General features: G+C 31.3%; 3 protein-coding genes across 4 annotated transcripts; all 3 read right to left on the minus strand.

Annotated features, from left to right (window-relative positions):
• Positions 1-1,476: 1,476 nt before the first annotated feature.
• Positions 1,477-2,251, minus strand: LOC137812694 (dirigent protein-like). The gene has a single exon (XM_068614858.1). It carries the CDS (start codon positions 2,178-2,180, stop codon positions 1,611-1,613), a length of 570 nt encoding a protein of 189 aa, XP_068470959.1. The 5' UTR covers positions 2,181-2,251; the 3' UTR covers positions 1,477-1,610.
• A 7,094-nt stretch (positions 2,252-9,345) lies between these two features.
• Positions 9,346-10,119, minus strand: LOC137812695 (disease resistance response protein 206-like). Its single transcript, XM_068614859.1, has one exon. It carries the CDS (start codon positions 10,022-10,024, stop codon positions 9,479-9,481), a length of 546 nt encoding a protein of 181 aa, XP_068470960.1. The 5' UTR covers positions 10,025-10,119; the 3' UTR covers positions 9,346-9,478.
• Positions 10,120-16,944: 6,825 nt separating this feature from the next.
• On the minus strand, positions 16,945-19,080 carry LOC137812696 (uncharacterized). Of its 2 annotated transcripts, none has more exons than XM_068614860.1 (7): positions 18,745-19,080; positions 18,475-18,644; positions 18,277-18,379; positions 17,973-18,089; positions 17,720-17,890; positions 17,377-17,500; positions 16,945-17,305 (listed from the first exon to the last, which is right to left on the minus strand). In XM_068614860.1, exons 1-7 carry the CDS (start codon positions 19,033-19,035, stop codon positions 17,175-17,177), a joined length of 1,107 nt encoding a protein of 368 aa, XP_068470961.1. In that variant the 5' UTR covers positions 19,036-19,080; the 3' UTR covers positions 16,945-17,174. The 2 variants fall into 2 exon arrangements, with proteins under 2 accessions (XP_068470961.1, XP_068470962.1); XM_068614861.1 differs by having other exon boundaries at positions 17,720-17,833; positions 17,940-18,089; positions 18,745-19,074.
• Between the last annotated feature and the right edge of the window lie 791 nt (positions 19,081-19,871).

The raw sequence follows: 19,871 nt of genomic DNA on the forward strand, positions 1-19,871 counted from the left end.
TTCTAAGACCAAATTACAAACTAACTAATGAATAAGATGTTGAACAAATACAAACAAAAAAAGCAAATATAAAATTCTATTGAATCCAAAAGAGAGAAAAAAAAGCATTGAATCATTTTTACTAAACAAATATAAATAAACTATAGACCAAAAAAAAAATATTAAATGAAGAAAAAAAGAAGCTCATTGCAAATCATATTTGAAGATAGAAAAAATCTTTTGATGAAGTTTTATATGTTGAAGAAAGGATGACCATAAAAACACAAATTCGGATAAAAAAATTCGGAATCTTCCCGGATCCACAAATTCGGAACCTTCCGGATCCACAAATTCAGAATCTTCCTAGAACCACAAATCTGGGATTTTACCGGAAGCAAAAATTCAAGATTTTACCATATTTTGTGATCCGAAATTCTATCGGATTCTAGAACTTGGAATGGAAGAAAACACTTATGGAAACAAAAATCCATAAAAGAAACGGATGTGCAGATCCGAAAGCAAAGAAATTTACTTACCTTTGTCATGAACACTCTAAATCACCAACAAAAAATGTGAGATTGAAAGAGAAGGATTTGGAGGTCTTGCACTGCTGCTAGAACATGAAAGCGTGCTGCTACTGGAACATGAAAGACAAGGCTGCGCAAGAGAGCATCCTTGCCTGCACCTCTTTAGGGTCTTTTTAGGTTAAGAATATTTTTGGAATTTTAAAAATTAATAAGGGTGATTTAGTCTTTTCATAAGAGTGTGGGGGTGCAGGAAGAAAAATATGGAGGTGCAGGAAGAAACTGCCTAAAAAAAATGGTTGACAACTTCGATATCTAATATATATTCTATTTTTCCAATTTTTTTTGAGTGAGACAATAAACTTTATACTTAGACTAATTGTAGATAAAATGAACTAGTCTCATAACTTAAGTGTTAACCACATTTCATAACTAATTTTATTGGTCATTTAAAACCTTCCACCTTGAAGGGCAAATATATCCTATTATCTATTGTCATTTTATTATGTCCTAAACAATCTAAAAATTGACATAATTATTTATCTAAGTTACTTGATAAATGATTTAATAATTTTGTGGGAGGAAGAAATCAAACTCTTTAATTTATGACTAAACTAGTAAGCAAAGATCAAATTAATTAAAAATATAAAATAAAACCCAAATTATTACTACTAAAAGAAAATTATTTAAAATTTGAAAATACCTATTGAAAGTAATAACACGTGTGCACAAAACATGTGCTGTTTTTGTAACTCTTAAGTTCCTATATAATAACATTATGATTACGTTCCTATATATAATAACATTATGATTACTTCCTATATAATAACATTATGATTATGTTACTTTTAACAACTAAATAAGTTTTGTTTGGGAGAGTACTAAAGTATTTTTTAATTAAAAATTATAGTTTTTAAACAGTTTTGGGTGTTAATTAATATATGAAGAAAAGCAAGAAAATAAACATGGTAGATGAAAAAATGTGATGTTTAACATCATTTAATTAGCTGTGAATAAGCTGTTTAACATCATTTAAGTATCCCTCCAACACAAAGAAAAATGTCACACAAAACAAGAAACCATGAAAAGAGAAACCAATTAGCTTAGTCACCAACATTCGAACAAGTTGATATCCGCACGAAGCCTGAAGTAAACTTCCCCTTCAAATGCGTCGGTAGAGAGAGTGGCCACCCCCCTGGTCATGAAGAAATCACCAGTCCCTCCAATCACAGAAATGTCCCTGGTTTTATTCATCAAAGGGTCTGCACCTGCGAAGTTGATGCTACCCTTATGCTGCGTCGAGTTGAACACAAAGGAGAACCCAAGCCAAGCCGTGAAAATCTCCTTCTTATCGTAAATGTAAAACCCTTGGGCACGTCCCACGGGTGGTGAGTGCAGATTGTTGTCCAAGGTGATAGGGTCGTCGAACACAACCACGTCACCGAAATGGTTCTGCCCTGCTAGTATGGTCCTATTCCCCCATGCTGGTGTTCCCACAATGGCTGAAGTTGCATTCTTGGAGTTATGGCCATTGTAAATTATGTCGTGGAAATAGAACACCAGCTTCTTGCAGGGCTCACGAACCCTTTTTTCTCTCCAATGGTTCGGAGAACCCCAAGATCCCACCGCCATCATTAGGAAGAAGACGAGAGCCAAAATGAACCTCGTGAGTTCCATTGTTAATGATGCCTCAATTATGGAAATATTGGGTCACCAACTTGTAATTTATAAGCACGGGTCTAGAGACTCTAGTGACTATACCCATAAAGCAAAGTTGCAGTTAATTAAATATATCCCTGCAAAGACTTTCAAGTTTAACATGAACCAATGTTGTAGAAGGTTAGCAACTTATTATTATAATGCCATTTTTATGTTTAGGTGAACCTTTTAAGCTGACTGAATAACACTGTTTCTCTTTTGGTGATGACTTCTTTTTGTATATCTAGCATATAGTTAGGCTTGGCTTTGAAGGAAAAGTTATAATAAATATATTAAGTAAACTTTAAGCCTAACTCAATCCCATAAAATCGGTTTATGGGATGGGTTTGCACTCAGTTATATCTTCAACACTCCTCTCACGCTGAGAGTGACAACTTGTGCGTGGGATAATATATTATGGGTGGTCCGATAACGGCCTGATAAACCTAACAAATTTTCGCTATGATAAATTTGAAAATGGTTCTGATACCATATTACAAAGTGAACTTTAAGTCCAACTCAACCCCATAAAACCAGCTTATGGGATGAAGTTTGCACCCACTTATATACAATGAAATGTCATAATCTCCCGTCGATGTGAGATCTCCAACAAAATAAAACAAAAAAAATCATACATTTACAACCTACATTTTTTTATATAATTACATTACAATCTTCAATATTATTATTTTAATATCTTTTATATCATTTAATTTTAAATTTATATTTTATTAACACATCATATCATCAAGAATTATATATCTGTTAGAGTATCATTTTCCATTTAAGGAAACAAAATTGTAAGAGTGCTTAATTTTTGGTTGCTTTGAGTCTACGACATGCGAAATCATTGGATGAAGACGTAAAGAGGAATAAGACAAAGTACTAAACGTGTTTTTGGTGTAACTACAACTGGACCTGCTGCTGGTTGGTTGGTTGCGTCGACCCACCCAAGCAAACCTCATCCAACTCCACTACTCGGATGAATCTTTTTTAGTTTTAATAAATGAAATAGCTTGTGCTATTCTCTTATAATTATCAAATGTTTAAGGATTTGCTTTTTTCTTTTATACTTACAATTTAATATATGCTAATTATAACGTTATTTCTTCAACTTGTAATATTTGTTCAGTTATTTATTCTTATTGAAAATGAACTCGACTTTTTCAAAATGAAAACATAATTGTTCGAAAAAATGGTAGGAAAATGTTTAGTGTTTTACTTTGTCAATTGTTTATTGAAAACACTAATTTGTAATTGTGATTTAGTAAATATAATTTTAAAATTGTTTTATTTAAGAAAAAAATATTCTCCAGTTGTAATTTGACAAAGGTGGTCAAATATATCAACACTCGAAATTAAATTCAATCTTTTAGGATTGATCACTAAATTGATAAAATTTGAAAGCAAATTCATTTATGAAAGAAAAAATTGACACTCAATTTAATAAAAGTTAATTTTTTTATAAATAGCTATAAAATGAATACATTTTTTGAATAAATACACTAGAATTAATATATTCATAATTTTTTTTATCTTACACAAATATTTAAAATAAATAAAATATATAATTAAATATTAAATATTTAGTTATTTAATGAATTATTAATATTATATATATATATATATATATATATATATATATATATTAGAGAGAAGTGGTTAAGTGGATGTTACGACTATTCTTGATCGGGTAGTTACTCCTACTTAAATACTTCTTTCTCTGGTGTCTCATACGTGTGTGAGTTTTGTACATGTATGGTTTTTTATATTTTATTTATTATAGAACGTGGGAGTACGTGAGATCACGTGCAAAAGCGATTCTCAGGTTATGGTCGGCCAAATCAAATGAGAGTTCGAGGTGAAAGAGCCCCTGCTACAGCGCTACTACCATGTTGTCCGAAACAGCATCGCCTGGTTCCACAAGGCACATGTGCAGCACATACTGAGACAGGAGAACAAAAGGGTCGATGCCTTGTCTAGACTGTCGGTTACAAAGAAGAAGAGCCACTAACGATCAGTTATACGGATAAGGCTAAGACACCCCAGTGTGTCGAAAACTGAATGTCTTGCTGTTGCCGAGACTAAGGATGACAACCGGATGACCCCCATCATCCAGTACCTCAAGGACGGCACATGTAAGCCAGAAGAAGAAAAAACAATGAAGCAGCAGTGTGCCCGGTACACTATGATAAACAAAGATCTATACCGAAGAGGCTAATGCATCACCAGCGAGCAAGCCGAGTATGTCCTGACCGAGATACAGCAAGTGGTCTGTGGAAATCATTCGGAGGCACGGATGATGACTTCTAAAGTCCTCAAAGAAGGCTACTATTGGCCGACCGTTCAAGGAGACTGCGCTGAGTACGTGAAAAAATGCACCAAATGCCAAAAGTTCGGCCCCCTCCATCATGCTAAACCAGAAACGCTGCACAGTCTCATCTCCCCATGGTCGTTCGCCATCTGTGGAATGGACATCATCGACCCTTTCGCGTTAGGAAAATGGCAGACCAAGTTCCTCCTGGTAGGAATTGACTATTTTACTAAATGGATCGAGGTCGAGCCACTCGCATCCATTTCAGCAAAAAACGTTCAAAATTTCGTGTGGCGAGGTATCGTGTGTCGGTTCGGCATCCCTAACACTAACACGATAATAACTGATAACGGTTGACAATTCATTTACCAAGGACTACAATCCTTCTATGTCAACCTCGACATCAAGTCAATCACAACTTCGGTCGAGCACCTGCAAACCAACAGGCAAGTCGAGGCCGCAAAAAAGGTCATATTGAACGAGCTGAAGAAACGTCTCGGAAAAGCGAAAGACCGATGGACAAAAGAGGTGATAGAAGTACTAAGGGCATACATATGCACACCCCAAACAACCGCACAGGAAACACCGTACAACCTAACATACGGGACCGAAGCGATGATCCGGTCGAAGTGGGCGAGCCCACCATACGACAACAAATGTTCGATCTCACCTTAAACGAGGAAAGCCTAGCGGTCAATAAAATTATGTAGGGATCCACTAATCATGGGATTCTATCATTATTAAATTAATTGTATATAAAATTGCGTACAATAATGTACAATAATTGTGTACAATTTGATAATTATTATTTCCTTAATATTCCCCTCAAGTTGGTAGATGAAGATATGAATTCCCAACTTGTGTCGTAGTGTCAAAAAATTTTTCCTTTCGCGGTACCTTCGTAAAAGTATTTGCGAGCTGGTATTGTGTCAGTACATATGAAGAACGAATTATCTCAATTTGTAACTTTTCTCGTACAATGTGCCAGTCATTGGATGAACATAAATAAATATCCTAAAATTCAACTAATATTTGAAAATGAAATCGTAATCATAGTAAAAATAACGTGAAAGTGTACATTATTTTCCAGTTGGTTTCAAATTGTTATATAGTTAGGTTTGTGACCCAATTTTTTAAAATTCAATGAACACGGTTTCTTCAATATTCAATTCAACTATTAAATAATATGTACACATCCCTTTCCATTTTGATCCGCTAAATAAGAGATCATGTCTGGCAAAAAAGGCATTAGTAACGAGTCCAATGGAATGTTTTGTATGCTTCAAAGATTTATACCTATGTTCAGGGGATGAGTTTCTTGAGGCTCAAGAGCAATGAAAAAGGGTGGAGGGGATGAGTTTTTTGAGGCTCAAGAGCAATGAAAAAGGGTGGAGGGGATGAGTTTCTTGAGGCTCAAGAGCAATGAAAAAGGGTGGAGCCTTCAAAGATTTATACCTATGTTCAGGGGATGAGTTTCTTGAGGCTCAAGAGTAATGAAAAAGGTGGAGCCTTCAAAGATTTATACCTATGTTCAGGGGATGAGTTTCTTGAGATTCAAGAGTAATAAAAAAGGGTGGAGCTTGAATTTGGGGGAATTGGGTTGGATTTGGAATCTTATAACCTTTCCATTTCTTAACACTTGGTATCTAACTAATTATTCTATCAGCTTCAAAGATTGCTTTAAAAAGGGAAGTTGCTTTACTAGTTAAACGTATTTCTAATTTAGATAAAGAATAAGGAAATAGGGATCATACCAATGCTGTAGCATAAAGATTTCAAAAAAGAGTGTGGGGCAATTTTGTTTAGTTCATTACGATATCTAGCAGCATCCTGAAAAGATAAAGGAAAATGTGTCTAAATGTAAAACTAATAAGGGAATCTTACCTCAAAAGAAATACACATAAAAATACTAAGTCACGTATAAAAATACTAAGTCACGTTTTGTCAATTCAAGGTGAATGATGTGAGGAGAGCTGATCAGATATAGGATTAGAAAAAAATGGATGTAGAGTATGAAAGTTGAGATATATACATATTATTTAATAGTTGAACTGAATATTGAAAGAAACAATGTTCATTGAATTTTAAAAAATTGGATCAGAAACCTAACCATTTTGAATTTTACTATGATTAGGATTTCATTTTCAAACATTAGTTGAATTTTACGATATTTTTATGAAGGCACAAGGAACATTTTTTGACGACGTTAGGACACAAGTTGGGAGTTCATATTTTCACCTACCAACTTAAGGGGAATATTAAGAAAATAATAATTATCAAATTATACGTAATTATTGTATGCAATTATGGTACATTATTGTACGATATTGAACGCAATTATATGCAATTAATTTAATACTGATAGAATTTTATGATTAATGGATCCCTACATAACACTTGTATATATTTACTGTATATGGAGTTATGTAAATACAAACAAAAGAATAAAAAGATTTTCATTTTTCTTACCATTTTCTTATATAATTTTTGTTTGTTACCTATTGCTTCATATTCTCTCCAAAACCAATCCTATTAGAATTATTGTAATTCCTCTACCAACCAAAAATAGACAACAATTATCCTACCACATTACATCTCCTTGGTATATATACTGCAACATAAGCACTCCTTTTGCCCGACAGCCACTCTAGGTGGTATGCCCCCTTCACCTACTGCACGAATTTGGAAAGGACTTTGATGAGAACTTGTCGTCCGTCTTCCTGACTTCACTGTGCATCCTGCTAGGGAGATGAAACATAGAGAACTATTAAAGGTCCAACGAGAAAAATTGAAAAAGAAAACACGCAAAGGCATGTAAGCTTTATATTAAAAGCATTTTAACACCTATGATCTAAATCAATCCAATTCAACACAAATTATTTTCAGTTTCATTTATATTAGATGAAATCTAACTTAATCCAAAACTAATCCACTTTTATATGTGACACAAAACTCATTGAATTATATTATATATTGTTTATGTCTAAAAATTAGTTTAAACAAATTTATTATGACTTTATTTATTCACTTACTAAGCCTTGAATTAATTTTTTTTATAAATATTGTATTATTTTTAATTAGATTGATACTTGAAAATTATAATTTTAATAAAAAAAAGTCTTTTAAAATCTTGATCCAATTGATCAAACTCAAACTAAATCGTTCAAAAGTAAGTTAGATTAAATTGGGTATAACATAAAAAAAAATGCAAAAATTTGATTCAATTCTATACTTGTTTTTAAAGGATTTAGTAATGAGTTCACCCAAATTCTACTCAACCTAATCCAGAACACCCTATGGAGAAACAAATGGGAATATAAATTGTAAAGTGTGTTTTTACATAGTTGAAATCACTCTCCCCAAGGAAGAGGCGTCATCATTAATACAATTGAATATCCAACATATCTCTTCACCTAAGCAATCAATATTTCAATAGTAAAATTAGATATTTGTCAGTGGTTCAACAAGTTCAATAATCGGTCGCATAATTCAATGAATGTTATTTGAATAAACTATTACTATAATAGACTCAGAATGCTTTGATACCATATTTAAAGAGGACTTTAAATTTAATTTAAATTTATAAGATAAGTTTATAAAATAAGATTTACATATATTTTTATACTATACTTTGGTAATCTCTTTATCCCAAAAGTCAATGATGTGGTTTACATGTTACATGTTTTATTCTTCATATTCGTTTTTAACTATTTTAATTGTTGACAACGTATACACAAGTTCACATCACAACCTTTCTTATATTTTACATATGAAGTTGAGTATAATTGTTTCAGATAAGAGTATAGGTGACTTTCAACCAAGAACATTCAAGGTGGTCGAGGATAAGTATATCCTTTATCAGTGTGTTTCAGATGATCATTTTTGCAGAGCGTAATCTGATACATATGAACAAATTCTAACATCTTCGTCTTTGATCATGATTCTGTCTTAATTGAGCGATTAATTAATTGAGATCTCTTGATTTATGCTATAATATTACGTTAGATACACAGATCGAAAAATGACCCGTAAATTGCCAACTATCGGGTCAGATCCATGATCTTAAATGTTCTTCAGCCTCAAGCGTAGACCAATGAGACTATGGTGAGTTGGAGCTCAAAAGATGAACCATATATTACATTCCTTCGGACTAAGCCCATGACTTTACACTATTAGTGTAGTTGATATCTGTTTCACCAAACTACTGCTTATTGATTCAATTAGTTATCACTCTACTAGAGATTAGATGTTGAGTTTTTGCCTGAATGTTTGTAGCAACTTAGAAACAGATTACCTTGGGAAACATGATTTCTATGAAATCAGTTCTTTTTCTTTTGCTAGCTTTTACATTTCAGTCGTAGAAAATTACTCATATGGTGAGCAGAAGAAAAGTGGTGAGAAATAGCAAGAACGAAAGAAGAGAACTATGTTGTATAAAAAGGTGTCAACAGAAGGAAAGCATTGTGAACAGTAGTGAAAGCATTGTGAACAGTAGTGATGTAAGGAGTCAATACTAAGTATATATGGATACTGACATGCTGATAAAATAAAAATATGGATACTGATAATGAGAGTAAAATGTATATATTCTTTTAAATGCATCTAATATCCATCTTACTCCTAATGCAAACACACCTTATTTTCGAAGTCTGTTTCCAAAGTTTAGTGTTAGACTTGATTACTTCTCTTAATTCTTGAATCAAATATTAATAAAAATATTACCCCACGAAGAAATTTTTTTTTTCTAGCATGTGTCAATATAAAACCTCGTTGACTAATAAATTCGAGTAATCAATTTAATTAGGTTCAGTTATTCGATGGTCTAGGGAATTTTGAGTTGAAATCCAAACTTGTAGATTGATACAATAAAATCTCTGCGAAGAGAAACGTAGCCATAATCCAATATCCAATCTAAAACATTTGATCAAGATGAACATAGTTTATTTAGCAAGGAGTTGTAGTATCACCAACACTCGTAGAACTTGATATCAACATGAAGTCGAAAGTAAACTTCGCCTTCAAATGCATCGGTCATAATGGTGGCAATTCCTCTGTGCATGAAGAAATCGCCAGTGCCACCAGTCACTGAGATGTCTCTAGTCTTCTGCATGATGGGGTCAGCTCCAGCGAATGTGATGGTTCCCTGATGCTCAGTGCTGTTAAGAACAAACGTAAATCCTAGCCACGAAGTGTAAGTGTTCTTGGTGTCATAGATGTAAAAGCCTTGAGCCCTTCCCACGGCTTTTGAGTGAAGGTTGTTGTCCAACGTGATGGGGTCATCGAAAACCACTATGTTTCCAAAGTGGAACATGCTCGCCAGTTTGGTTAAGTTACCACCTTCTGGGGCTCCCACTATTGCAGACGTTGCATTGCCTGCATTGTTTCCATTGTAAATGATGTCGTGGAAGAAGAGGACCAAGTTTTTGCATGGTGCAAATTGCTTCCTCTTCACGGCTGAACATGAAACAAGCAGCATCAAGAAAATGATGAGGGAAACTTTGCCACCCATTATATCCCAAGAAAAGTAAAACAAGAGGGAGAGAAACACACTAGAGTATTTATTCTATAGCCAAGAATACTTTGGGAACTTTGTGTGATGTTCTTACATAGTTCTAGTGTCCTTTTATAAGGACTTGATGATTCTCCAATTTCTTGAAAACAATTGGTAGGAAGTAGGAAGAAGTTTAATAATTGTAAAATTTGTTTGTACTTTTGTACACAAATATGTATCTACGTTTCAAATGATATTATGCATCGGTATCTACAAGTAAGACTTTTTTGGCCATGTTAAAGAACTTTAATTAAAAAATGTTCCTTAATTAACTTTTTGCCATTAGCCGAATATTAATTCTGATAATATTAAGAATAATAATTAAATATAGTATATCTCCAATAGTAACTTTAAGATTTAAACTCTTTGTAATTAAAATTTGCTTAAAATTACATATTAATTTAAGCTCTTATTATTCTGGTTCTGTTTAACCTTTTTTTTTCATTAAGTTGTGTGTACACAAGCTCACCCTTATAATATGTCTTTTTCAATTCAATAGTAATATATTATTATACAATAACAATGCTTAAAAGAACACAAACAGTTACAAAAAGTCAAAGAAATCTTTTCCTAAAAGAAATAGAGAATAAAACGAGTAAACTTACTCCACATCTTTATTCCTCAGTGCACAGTTACATTCATCTGTAACTTCCGATGCTGATGGCTGAAAAGGACTATGGTGTCTGTTAATTAATTCCATTGCATTATTAACAAGAGGGACGTTTATATGCGTGTTAAGGAGTTTCTTTTTAAGTTTTTTAAGATTTGAAGTTGAAATATTCAATTTTTATATTTGTTATTTGTTTTTAGAAAGTATATTTTAAAAAGGTAATATTCTAATAAATATTTCTTAATAAAACATTTTTTTTCACATGAGGATATACAAATCTTTTTGCAGAGGTAATGATGCTTCAACCACGTATTTTATTTTTTCAAAATATGTTAAGCACTCTATTTTTAGTGCAGAAATATGGCAAAAACTCTTACAAATAAACAAAAGTTATATTTATATATATTGGTAATGATTATACTATATCTTCCTACGATTTTTTATCACCTTAAAAATAGTATATTTACGATGTTTAAAATTTAAAATATTTCATTATATAAAAAACTAGAAAAATTAACAAAATAAAAATAAAAAATAAAAAATAAAATATAATTTTCTTTTTTAATCGTTTTTTGGGAAGCTATAAGTTAATGGAGGTAGGTGGTATTAGGTAGATCTTGAATTTAGTGGCAAAAAGTCCTTATGTTAAGGGTTGGTGACTCGTTGTTGGTGATCCCTATTCAGTGGTGCAAATTCCACATTTCACATCACCACCACGTAACACTGGTCATTGGTCCCGTTTTTAAATCAATCTTTTTCTTCATTTGGCTTCATCTACCTCCGATTATATGTTAACGAACATGCAGAAAGGGACAAGTAGGTTCTTCTATTATTACCCTTAATTAATAATGTTCCTACAAATCTGTTAGGATTAATTTATTTTTAAGTTCAATAATTTTCTTGACATTTTATAAATGTATATATTTATTTTAACGGTAGTAGAAAATAATCACTAAATGTTGTGTTTGTGGTCTTTTAGGTCACAAATTTTATTAAAAAGAACGGCGTTAATGAAAAATTAAACACACTCTAGACCGTTTGTTTCAGTAATTAATGCATTTAAACTGAAATAAAATCTTCAAATTGCTCATATTAATGAGTCCAAAAACTATAAAATCGTGGATGTCATGAAATATTTTTCTTTATCAACGTAATAACTTATCTTTTTAACAAACTACTTTTTCCTATTTTTAATTTTACTCTTTAACATCGATTATTAATTGATACACTTTCTTTGTAATATACTATCTAAATATCGATGTGAAAAAGGAATTTAAAACAAACTTGTTAAAAGTCAAGAAGAATACACAAAAATAAATAAATTATATAATATATATTTTGTTTTTGTTTTTCTTTTCTTTCTTTATAATTTGAGTCCCTTCAACAAGTTAAACAAATAAGAAGATAATTTATCCTAGAACTTTTAGACGGAGAGTTTTAATATTCAAACCCATAATAGTATATTTTTAACTTGAAGTTAATTGTCATATACTTCAATGACAATATTATTTGTATAAATCGAAATAATAAAAGCCTTGTAGTTTTAGGGCAACATGGTCGGTTCATGAGGAATAAATAAAAGTAAAATACAAATAAATTTAGACTTTAGTTTTTATATATAAATTATGAATGATAATGTGGACTGTCTGCGAAACCTTCGAAATTTCTTTACTCCGCTTCGCATAAGAGTCAGTTTGTGGGTCTAAAGACCCGTCCGCATACAAATTTTTTTTAAAAAATTCAATAAAAATGTTTGTTATTGAAAAATTAAATATGAAAAAATTCAATCAAAATATTTGTTACTTTTTATATTGTTAATTATAAAAAAAGTTGAATATAAATTGATTATAATTGAATAAAAAATTGAACTTATATTTGTTATTGATATAAAACATCAAACATTAATATTCTTCCATTTCAAAACATATTCAAACATTAAAACTACACCACTACATTAAATATAGTCTATTAAAAAACATCAATATTCTTCTAATTTTAATAACATTGGATGTCGTTAGTACATTACTCATCAATTCCAATCCAATTTGCAAAATAAATTAGGTGATTGACATAAGTACTCCACAATTAATTTAATTAATTGATTGTCAATGATAACACAAAGTCATGTTTTTTTTCACATGTGTAAATTAAGATTAAAGATTCAACAAATACAGGCATCGTACAAAATAAAATATGCTTTCACAATAAATCGGGGAGAAAGAAATGACTTCAATTAGCTCAGTGCCGCGATTGACTGCAGGTCATGCGAGATGGACTTAAACAAGTCAACAGATTGAATTACTGAACCCGTCTCGCACTTTTTATTATCAGATTGTGGAACGTCCCACATGGTCTGTCCCACATTGCTAACACAAATAAATTTAGACTTTAATTTTTATATACAAATAAAGAAAATTATACTATCAATTATAATAAGATAAAAGTGAACAAACTCTTCAAAAGTTTAACCTAATAATAAAAAATTGTATTGAAAAAGGATTAAGCTTCCATTTTTCGTAGGTAGAAGTTACTTTTTTTTTCATTAAGACCCTTCTATTAAAAAATGTGAAAAGTGAAATTATTTGAAAATATTATATATATATATATATGAGTTTTTTTAATGTATTGTTTTCACCAAGTCGTTGTTGAAAGAACATTTTTGTGTTTTCAATGAATTAAATGAAGTCGTTGGCCTAAATGGTTGACCTTCTTGACATAATATCATGGTCTTGGTGACCAATAAATGAATGGTTGAATTAATAAACGATAGTCTTAATTTAATGATTTAAACGAACCATTTCATTCGGAATGTGGTTGGAATAGAAAAGAAGATGAAGATCGTTATTATTATTATTAAAATGTAATAAAGGACCTCTATTATCATTATATAGTGTTATAAACTATAGATTATAAATTGTTACTGCAGAAGAAAAAACTTAGTGTATATTAAAAGTTTCAACTATTTTTTTATAAACAGTGTTGATATAATAAAGTATCTATTAACTTGTCAATTATTAATATATATTGAAAAACTTAACTCACGAATCTCAAGAAAGTTTCTCTTTTAAGCACAAATTTTCCATCCATAATCTTATTTACATGTATTTGAAACTAACTCCAAATTAAGTAGAGCTTCTTCTTCCTCTTCATTGTTTGACACAATATTAAAGAATGACAAAGGTGAAGGGAATATACGTGGTAACTTTCTCTGAACTTTTCTATTTTTTATTGATTTTAGGGTTTAAAATATAAAATCTACTTTTTACACGGAGATTTATTGCATAATGTTGAATAGCATGCTAAAATCTATTTTATCGTGGATGTGTGAATAACATAATAAAAAACTTTAACTATTTTTTTTGTATTTAAAATTTATCAATTTTATGAGAACAAACTTATTTAAGTAATCAAGAAGGGGAAAAAGATAACTTTAAATTAAATAAAGTTATATAACATATGAATTTATTTATTTATTTTATATTTAACATTGCACTTTTGTGAGGATTTGTGAAAATTAAACATCTTGTTTTTTTTTCTAATTTTCAGTAATTATTTTATAATTATGTTATGTTTTCAATGTATTAAATATTACTAGAAAAGTAATAGAGAATTTTGTAATCTAATGTCAATAGATTAGAATTGTAATTACCTAAAAAATGAAGTTATCAACTCATAATTTTTTCAACATAGAATTAAAATTTAAAATATAAATCAAAATTAACAAAGTATTAATAATCCGCTTGACTTAAATTTACATTATTATTATTAAGAACAACTCAAATTTTAGTATTTTGATTTGTGATTAAAAAAAATCAAAGAGTTACTGAAAGTATCACATGCAAATAAGTATTCCAAATTATATAAAAATTATTATTCTGGTAAATTTTGTTTATTATGATACTATTTTTTATATTTAAAATAAAGGGGAAAAAGATACAAGCATTACTGGACATGACACTAGGTTTCTCACGAGGTTGTTTCTTCCTGCACCTTGATAACTTCTTTTGGCACTCCCATAGGTTAAGTAAAAGACCATTTTGTCCTTAAAAAATACTTTCCTGAATCTTGAATCTAGAATTCGATGATGTATTTTTTCAATTTCCACTTTTTTCAGATTGTAAAATCCATAAGTTATTTCGGATTCAGAAATATCTTCTAGATTATACAATCTGATTTTTTAAGAAAAATACATTTTAGATTACAGAATCAGAAAAAATACCATCTAAATTTTATAATTCAAAGTATGTTTTTTAAATTTTTTGAAAAGAATATATTTTTAAAATTCTATAATTCAGAATTTTTCGAATTATTAATTCTGAAATGAAAAACATCAATATAATAAAGAGTGTATTTGGTATTTTAAGAAGGACGGGATCTCGGAGAAGCTATGGATATGCAGGAAGAACAGCCTTCTCACGAAGGGCAAGAGAATATAGGCCCAATTTTGAAAAGCCTCGGGACTTTTTTCTTACATTGAAAATGTGTATAAAGAGAATACGACTCTTTCTTCCTACACTTCCATACCTTCTTCTGCCACCTTCATACTAAATTTAAAAATACCGTTTTCTCCTTTTTTGTACCACCTCCATACATAATCTGAAAACTGTTTTTGAGATTTATAAAATCCGAAACTCTTTTTTGCATTTTAAATAAGTCTATGGATTATGTAATCTAGATATATTCCAGATTATATAATCCGGAAGCTAACCACACATCTGAAAAAAATACTTCTGGATTATATAATCCGGAACCTAATCTTATGTATAGAAAAGACTTTCAAATTATGTAATCCGGAAGCTAATCATAAAAGACTTCCAGATTACATAATCTGGAAGCTAATTCTGAATCTAGAAAAAGACTTCCGGATTATGTAATCTAGAATATTAAAAAATGGCATTTTTGGAATATAAAAAATATATGGGGGTGACACAAGAAGCTATGGAGGTGCAGGAAGAAGCAGCCAGAGAATACATATACTAAAAGAAAATACGTTTTTCTTGTCTATTTATTTGATGAAGATTAATTTGTTTTGTGGTATTGTAATTACCTTTAATATAATAAATGTTTACAATATAAAGGTTAATTTCGTTCGTAGTATTGAACTAGATCATCCTGAGAACACTGTTTAACCACAAAACTAAGTTTGATAAAAAAAAAAAACACAATGAAAATACATTGGGCTCAACATTCTTCCTGCACCATTTGTGATTGGCACCCAACATGTAAGTATGAAATTACTTTTGTATCCTTAATAAAATAGAAATTGGATTAAAGCTGATTGCACCCAGTAAAACAGTAAATTTTTATAAAAATTTTCACTTTTGGATATATATATCCGTAATTGTGTTATTTTGTTCTGGATATATATCCAAAATAATTTCAGATAATTATGTCTGGAAGAATATTTTGCTTGATTTGTTCCGGATGAAAAAATCCAGAATGTGCCCCTGCCAATTCCTTTAACTTTTTCTTTAAATCTCATGTGGCCCTTGCCAACACATGACACTATCCCATTTGTTGGGGGATAAAAGGATCCTACAAACCTCATTCTCTTTGTCCAATTGATTTGAGAAATGCAACCATTTCTTTCTATTGCACTTTCGCCCAAGAATTTTCGGAGTGCTTCACCAAACTATTGGTTTGCTACTTGAATGGTAATTAGGTACATGGTTTCACAATTTTATTTTGTATTTTCTAGTTGCTTTTGGATTAAAGTCCATAACATTAATTCTTTAAATTTATTTAGTTTAGTGGATTTTAATTCATTAAAAGTACCAAAATCATCATACTGTAAAAAAAAAATAGTTGAGGATGATTGGTTTTCGAATATGTATATCCAGAAGTATGATGTGTCTTCCGGATAAAGATGTCCGTAGTTAAAGAGAATAATTCCAGATGATAATATTCGTAAGCAAATATGATACTTCCGAATACCAATATCCGTAGATAAAACTGACACTTTCGGATGTTAATATCCATAGACAAAACTGACACTTCCGGATATTAATATGCATAAGTAAATTTGTGACAACTAGGAAAAAGTTGGATTGAAATGGTTACGTTTGGGTGCATATAAAAAAATGCAGGAAGAAATTGCCTGTAAGGTAACTCGAAGTTTTGTTTTTTTGAGTATATAGTTTGAGTAAGAAATGTTACCACCTAATCATCCAGTGACAATACGTTGATCAATTAGTATTCGACAAGAAACATCCCAAAATGTATCGTCTCAAAAATTTGATGTTAAAAGTGACAACATAGACGATAAAGATTTTACGAGGTTCAAAGTGACAATGATAGCATAGCATATATAACAGTGACCAAGTAACGGAGTAGCAATCCTTCTATCGTTTACAGCGACTGATATCAACAGCAAAGTCAGTGACTATAACAAAATGGATAAGATCTCTTTGTGATCAGGTTACTGCTATGCATTGTATTGATGGGAACTCCAGTAACAGGTTCTTTTGCAATTCTAATAATTTTTTGGCTGCTTTAGAATCATGGGGACTTTTGAGGGGAGATGGAGAAAACATATGAAACATCTCCCTTTTTTGGATTCCCTTCAATGATTGATAATGTTTGTTCGTCCAGATCGATAAGGGCAGTACAAAGGGTGTGAAGTAATGGACCTGAGAATAGGGGAAAGAAAAAGTGATCATCAAGAGTATATGGATTCAGATGTGAGATGTCTTCAATTTACCTGTCATGTAGATGGGGTAGTTTTTGTCATCCATATCTCCTAGAAGTGACAGAAAATCCCCTTTCGACTTTTTTGTCAACACAGATGCTCTTTTCTGCCTGCTGATTGAATTCTCATCGTGCACCTTTGAATGAAATCCAAATGATGTTTTAGTCACAGATACACATGTTTCATCATGGATTTTTTCATGATATTTTGACATGCAATTTCCTCAATAGTTCAATTCTTTTATTGGTGAAGTGAATTGAGACACTTCCAAGCAGCAAAACATGCCCATGTGATTTGGTATGCAGAGGTCTGGATCAAACAAATGCAAAACAGGATTTTGTTTTGTATCACTTGCCTGATTAATAGGAAGGTGGAGGTACATGTTTGCATGGAAGAAAGGTACTTCCCCCACCTCATAAACTGAAATCCGCTTCCTAGATGCAGTTTCAACGTTAAAAATCCTGCGGGTCTTTGTTTCTATCAGGTTATAAGAATGCCCCAGAGAAACTTCTGACAATTGGATCCTCTGATGAAATAATGACACAAAAAAGAAAACATCAAACTTATGAACTCACTGATATGGGAAGGAAAGGGATGCAAATTCTAACACTCAGTGCATCATCCATGCTTGAAGCTTCAAGAAGGTCTCGAGAAATGAAGTTGCGCCCAATCCCACCAGCCACAATTTCATCTTCAGCGGGGGGTACAGAATCCAGAGTAAACGCCTGCGAATCATATCATTGTTTTTGTAGACATTGCTGGCACAAGACCATGCTTGAATTGATATCTTTTTAATGACATTGTAAATCCTTAAATTCATTATATTACATATTTTAAATTGAGAATTTTACCACACGAAGAAAAATAAAGAACATCATTTACTAGATACAGTGATTATATAGGAAACTTTACCAGTCCATGGCTATTGAACCCAAATGCACAGCTTGGAAGCTCCCCAGCATAAGTATAACCAACAAAAAAGTGTCCATCCGGCAAGATTCCTTTGATTAAGTAGCTGCACTTGTAATTTCACAGAAAACACTCACAAAGCCGTTTTAATTATTCGAATTCTGAAGCGAGGACAAGACATAAATGAATCTCTAAGCTTACGTGTGCCCGACAAGAGCAACATTTGCATCCTCATTGTGCGCAACAATAGCCATAGATTCACCGACAACAGCAACATCGGAGCAATCATCCGAGGTATCCACACTGGCACTTTTTGCCCCTTCTTTTGGAATAAACGCCAGAATCTCCTTCCGGAAGTTGATAAGTAAAATCTGCTCACGCACACACAAGACACGAGATATCAATGTTACAAGCTCATAGTTATGTTGCAGCATTTAATTATTTATGTATAATATAAGGTTTTGCAATTACATCAAGAAGTGGCACACCGCTTCCTGCTGCAGTCCCCAAGAGTTCATCCCAATGCCTTGGGAATTTGCTTTTGTTGGAATGAAAAAGTGCTTTGAGAAGTGATTCTGAGTGAGGGGTGTGTGCAAGGGCAAAGGGTCGGAGATGATTTTGTAAAATGAGATCTCTGGCCACTCTGCTCCTTATGAGTTTGGAGAATCTTTGGCCAATTAAGAGACCCATTTCGAAAGCATCTTTGCATGGTCCAACTTCGAACATCTCAAGCCTCTCCCTATCCACACTGCAGCTTCCCATTTTGCTGTGGCAGCTATGTTAACACCAGACATAAAGAAAAGAAAATATTCACTTTCTTATGTTTAACCCTTATCCTTATTGCTTGAAAATGTTACTAATCTCTACCCTCCTTCAAGTTTTCTTACATTTATTTAGTATTTTAAAGAATGATATGCTCCCATACATTTTTTAATATTTTTTATAAAAAATTATTGAATAAAAATAAATAGTTTTAGAATATAAAACCATGTAGTATCTAACATACAAAACTAGCGAATTAATGAAAATGTCTAAACAGGATTTAGAATTTTAATATTTTAAGAAGAAAATATTAAATAAAATGCATACATACTTACGATGTTGAAAATTTAAAATGCTTAATACTTTCTTTTTCTTCAAAATATTAGTAGTATTTTATTTATATAGTAAATAGAGAATTTTTAAAGAAAGATTTAAAAGTAGTCTTCCTGAAAACAAACAACATCTGCCATGAAAACATATAATTTTATAAAAATAGGGTGATAAAGAAGACAAAAACACAAATGAAGTTAATAAGCAGTGATTACCCTAACCCTGCGTTTTATGTAAAAGAATACACTAGTCTTGTTGTGTTAGCTAATAGAAAAAAAATGATAAAAAAAAACAGAGAGAAATTCGTTTAAACTTTTCTTAAAGGAAAAAGGAGTGACTACTTTAATAAGTTGAAAAAAAATAAAAATTATACGTGATTAAATGATAATGAATACAAAATAGATATCTATAATGGACGTTTATATAGATAAGACTATAAGTATTTAATTATTTTTTTATGAAGACTTATTAAGTATGCTTCTACTATACACTAACATCTAATTCAC

Source organism: Phaseolus vulgaris, chromosome 2, assembly GCF_000499845.2.
Source record: "Phaseolus vulgaris cultivar G19833 chromosome 2, P. vulgaris v2.0, whole genome shotgun sequence".
NCBI lineage: Eukaryota > Viridiplantae > Streptophyta > Magnoliopsida > Fabales > Fabaceae > Phaseolus > Phaseolus vulgaris.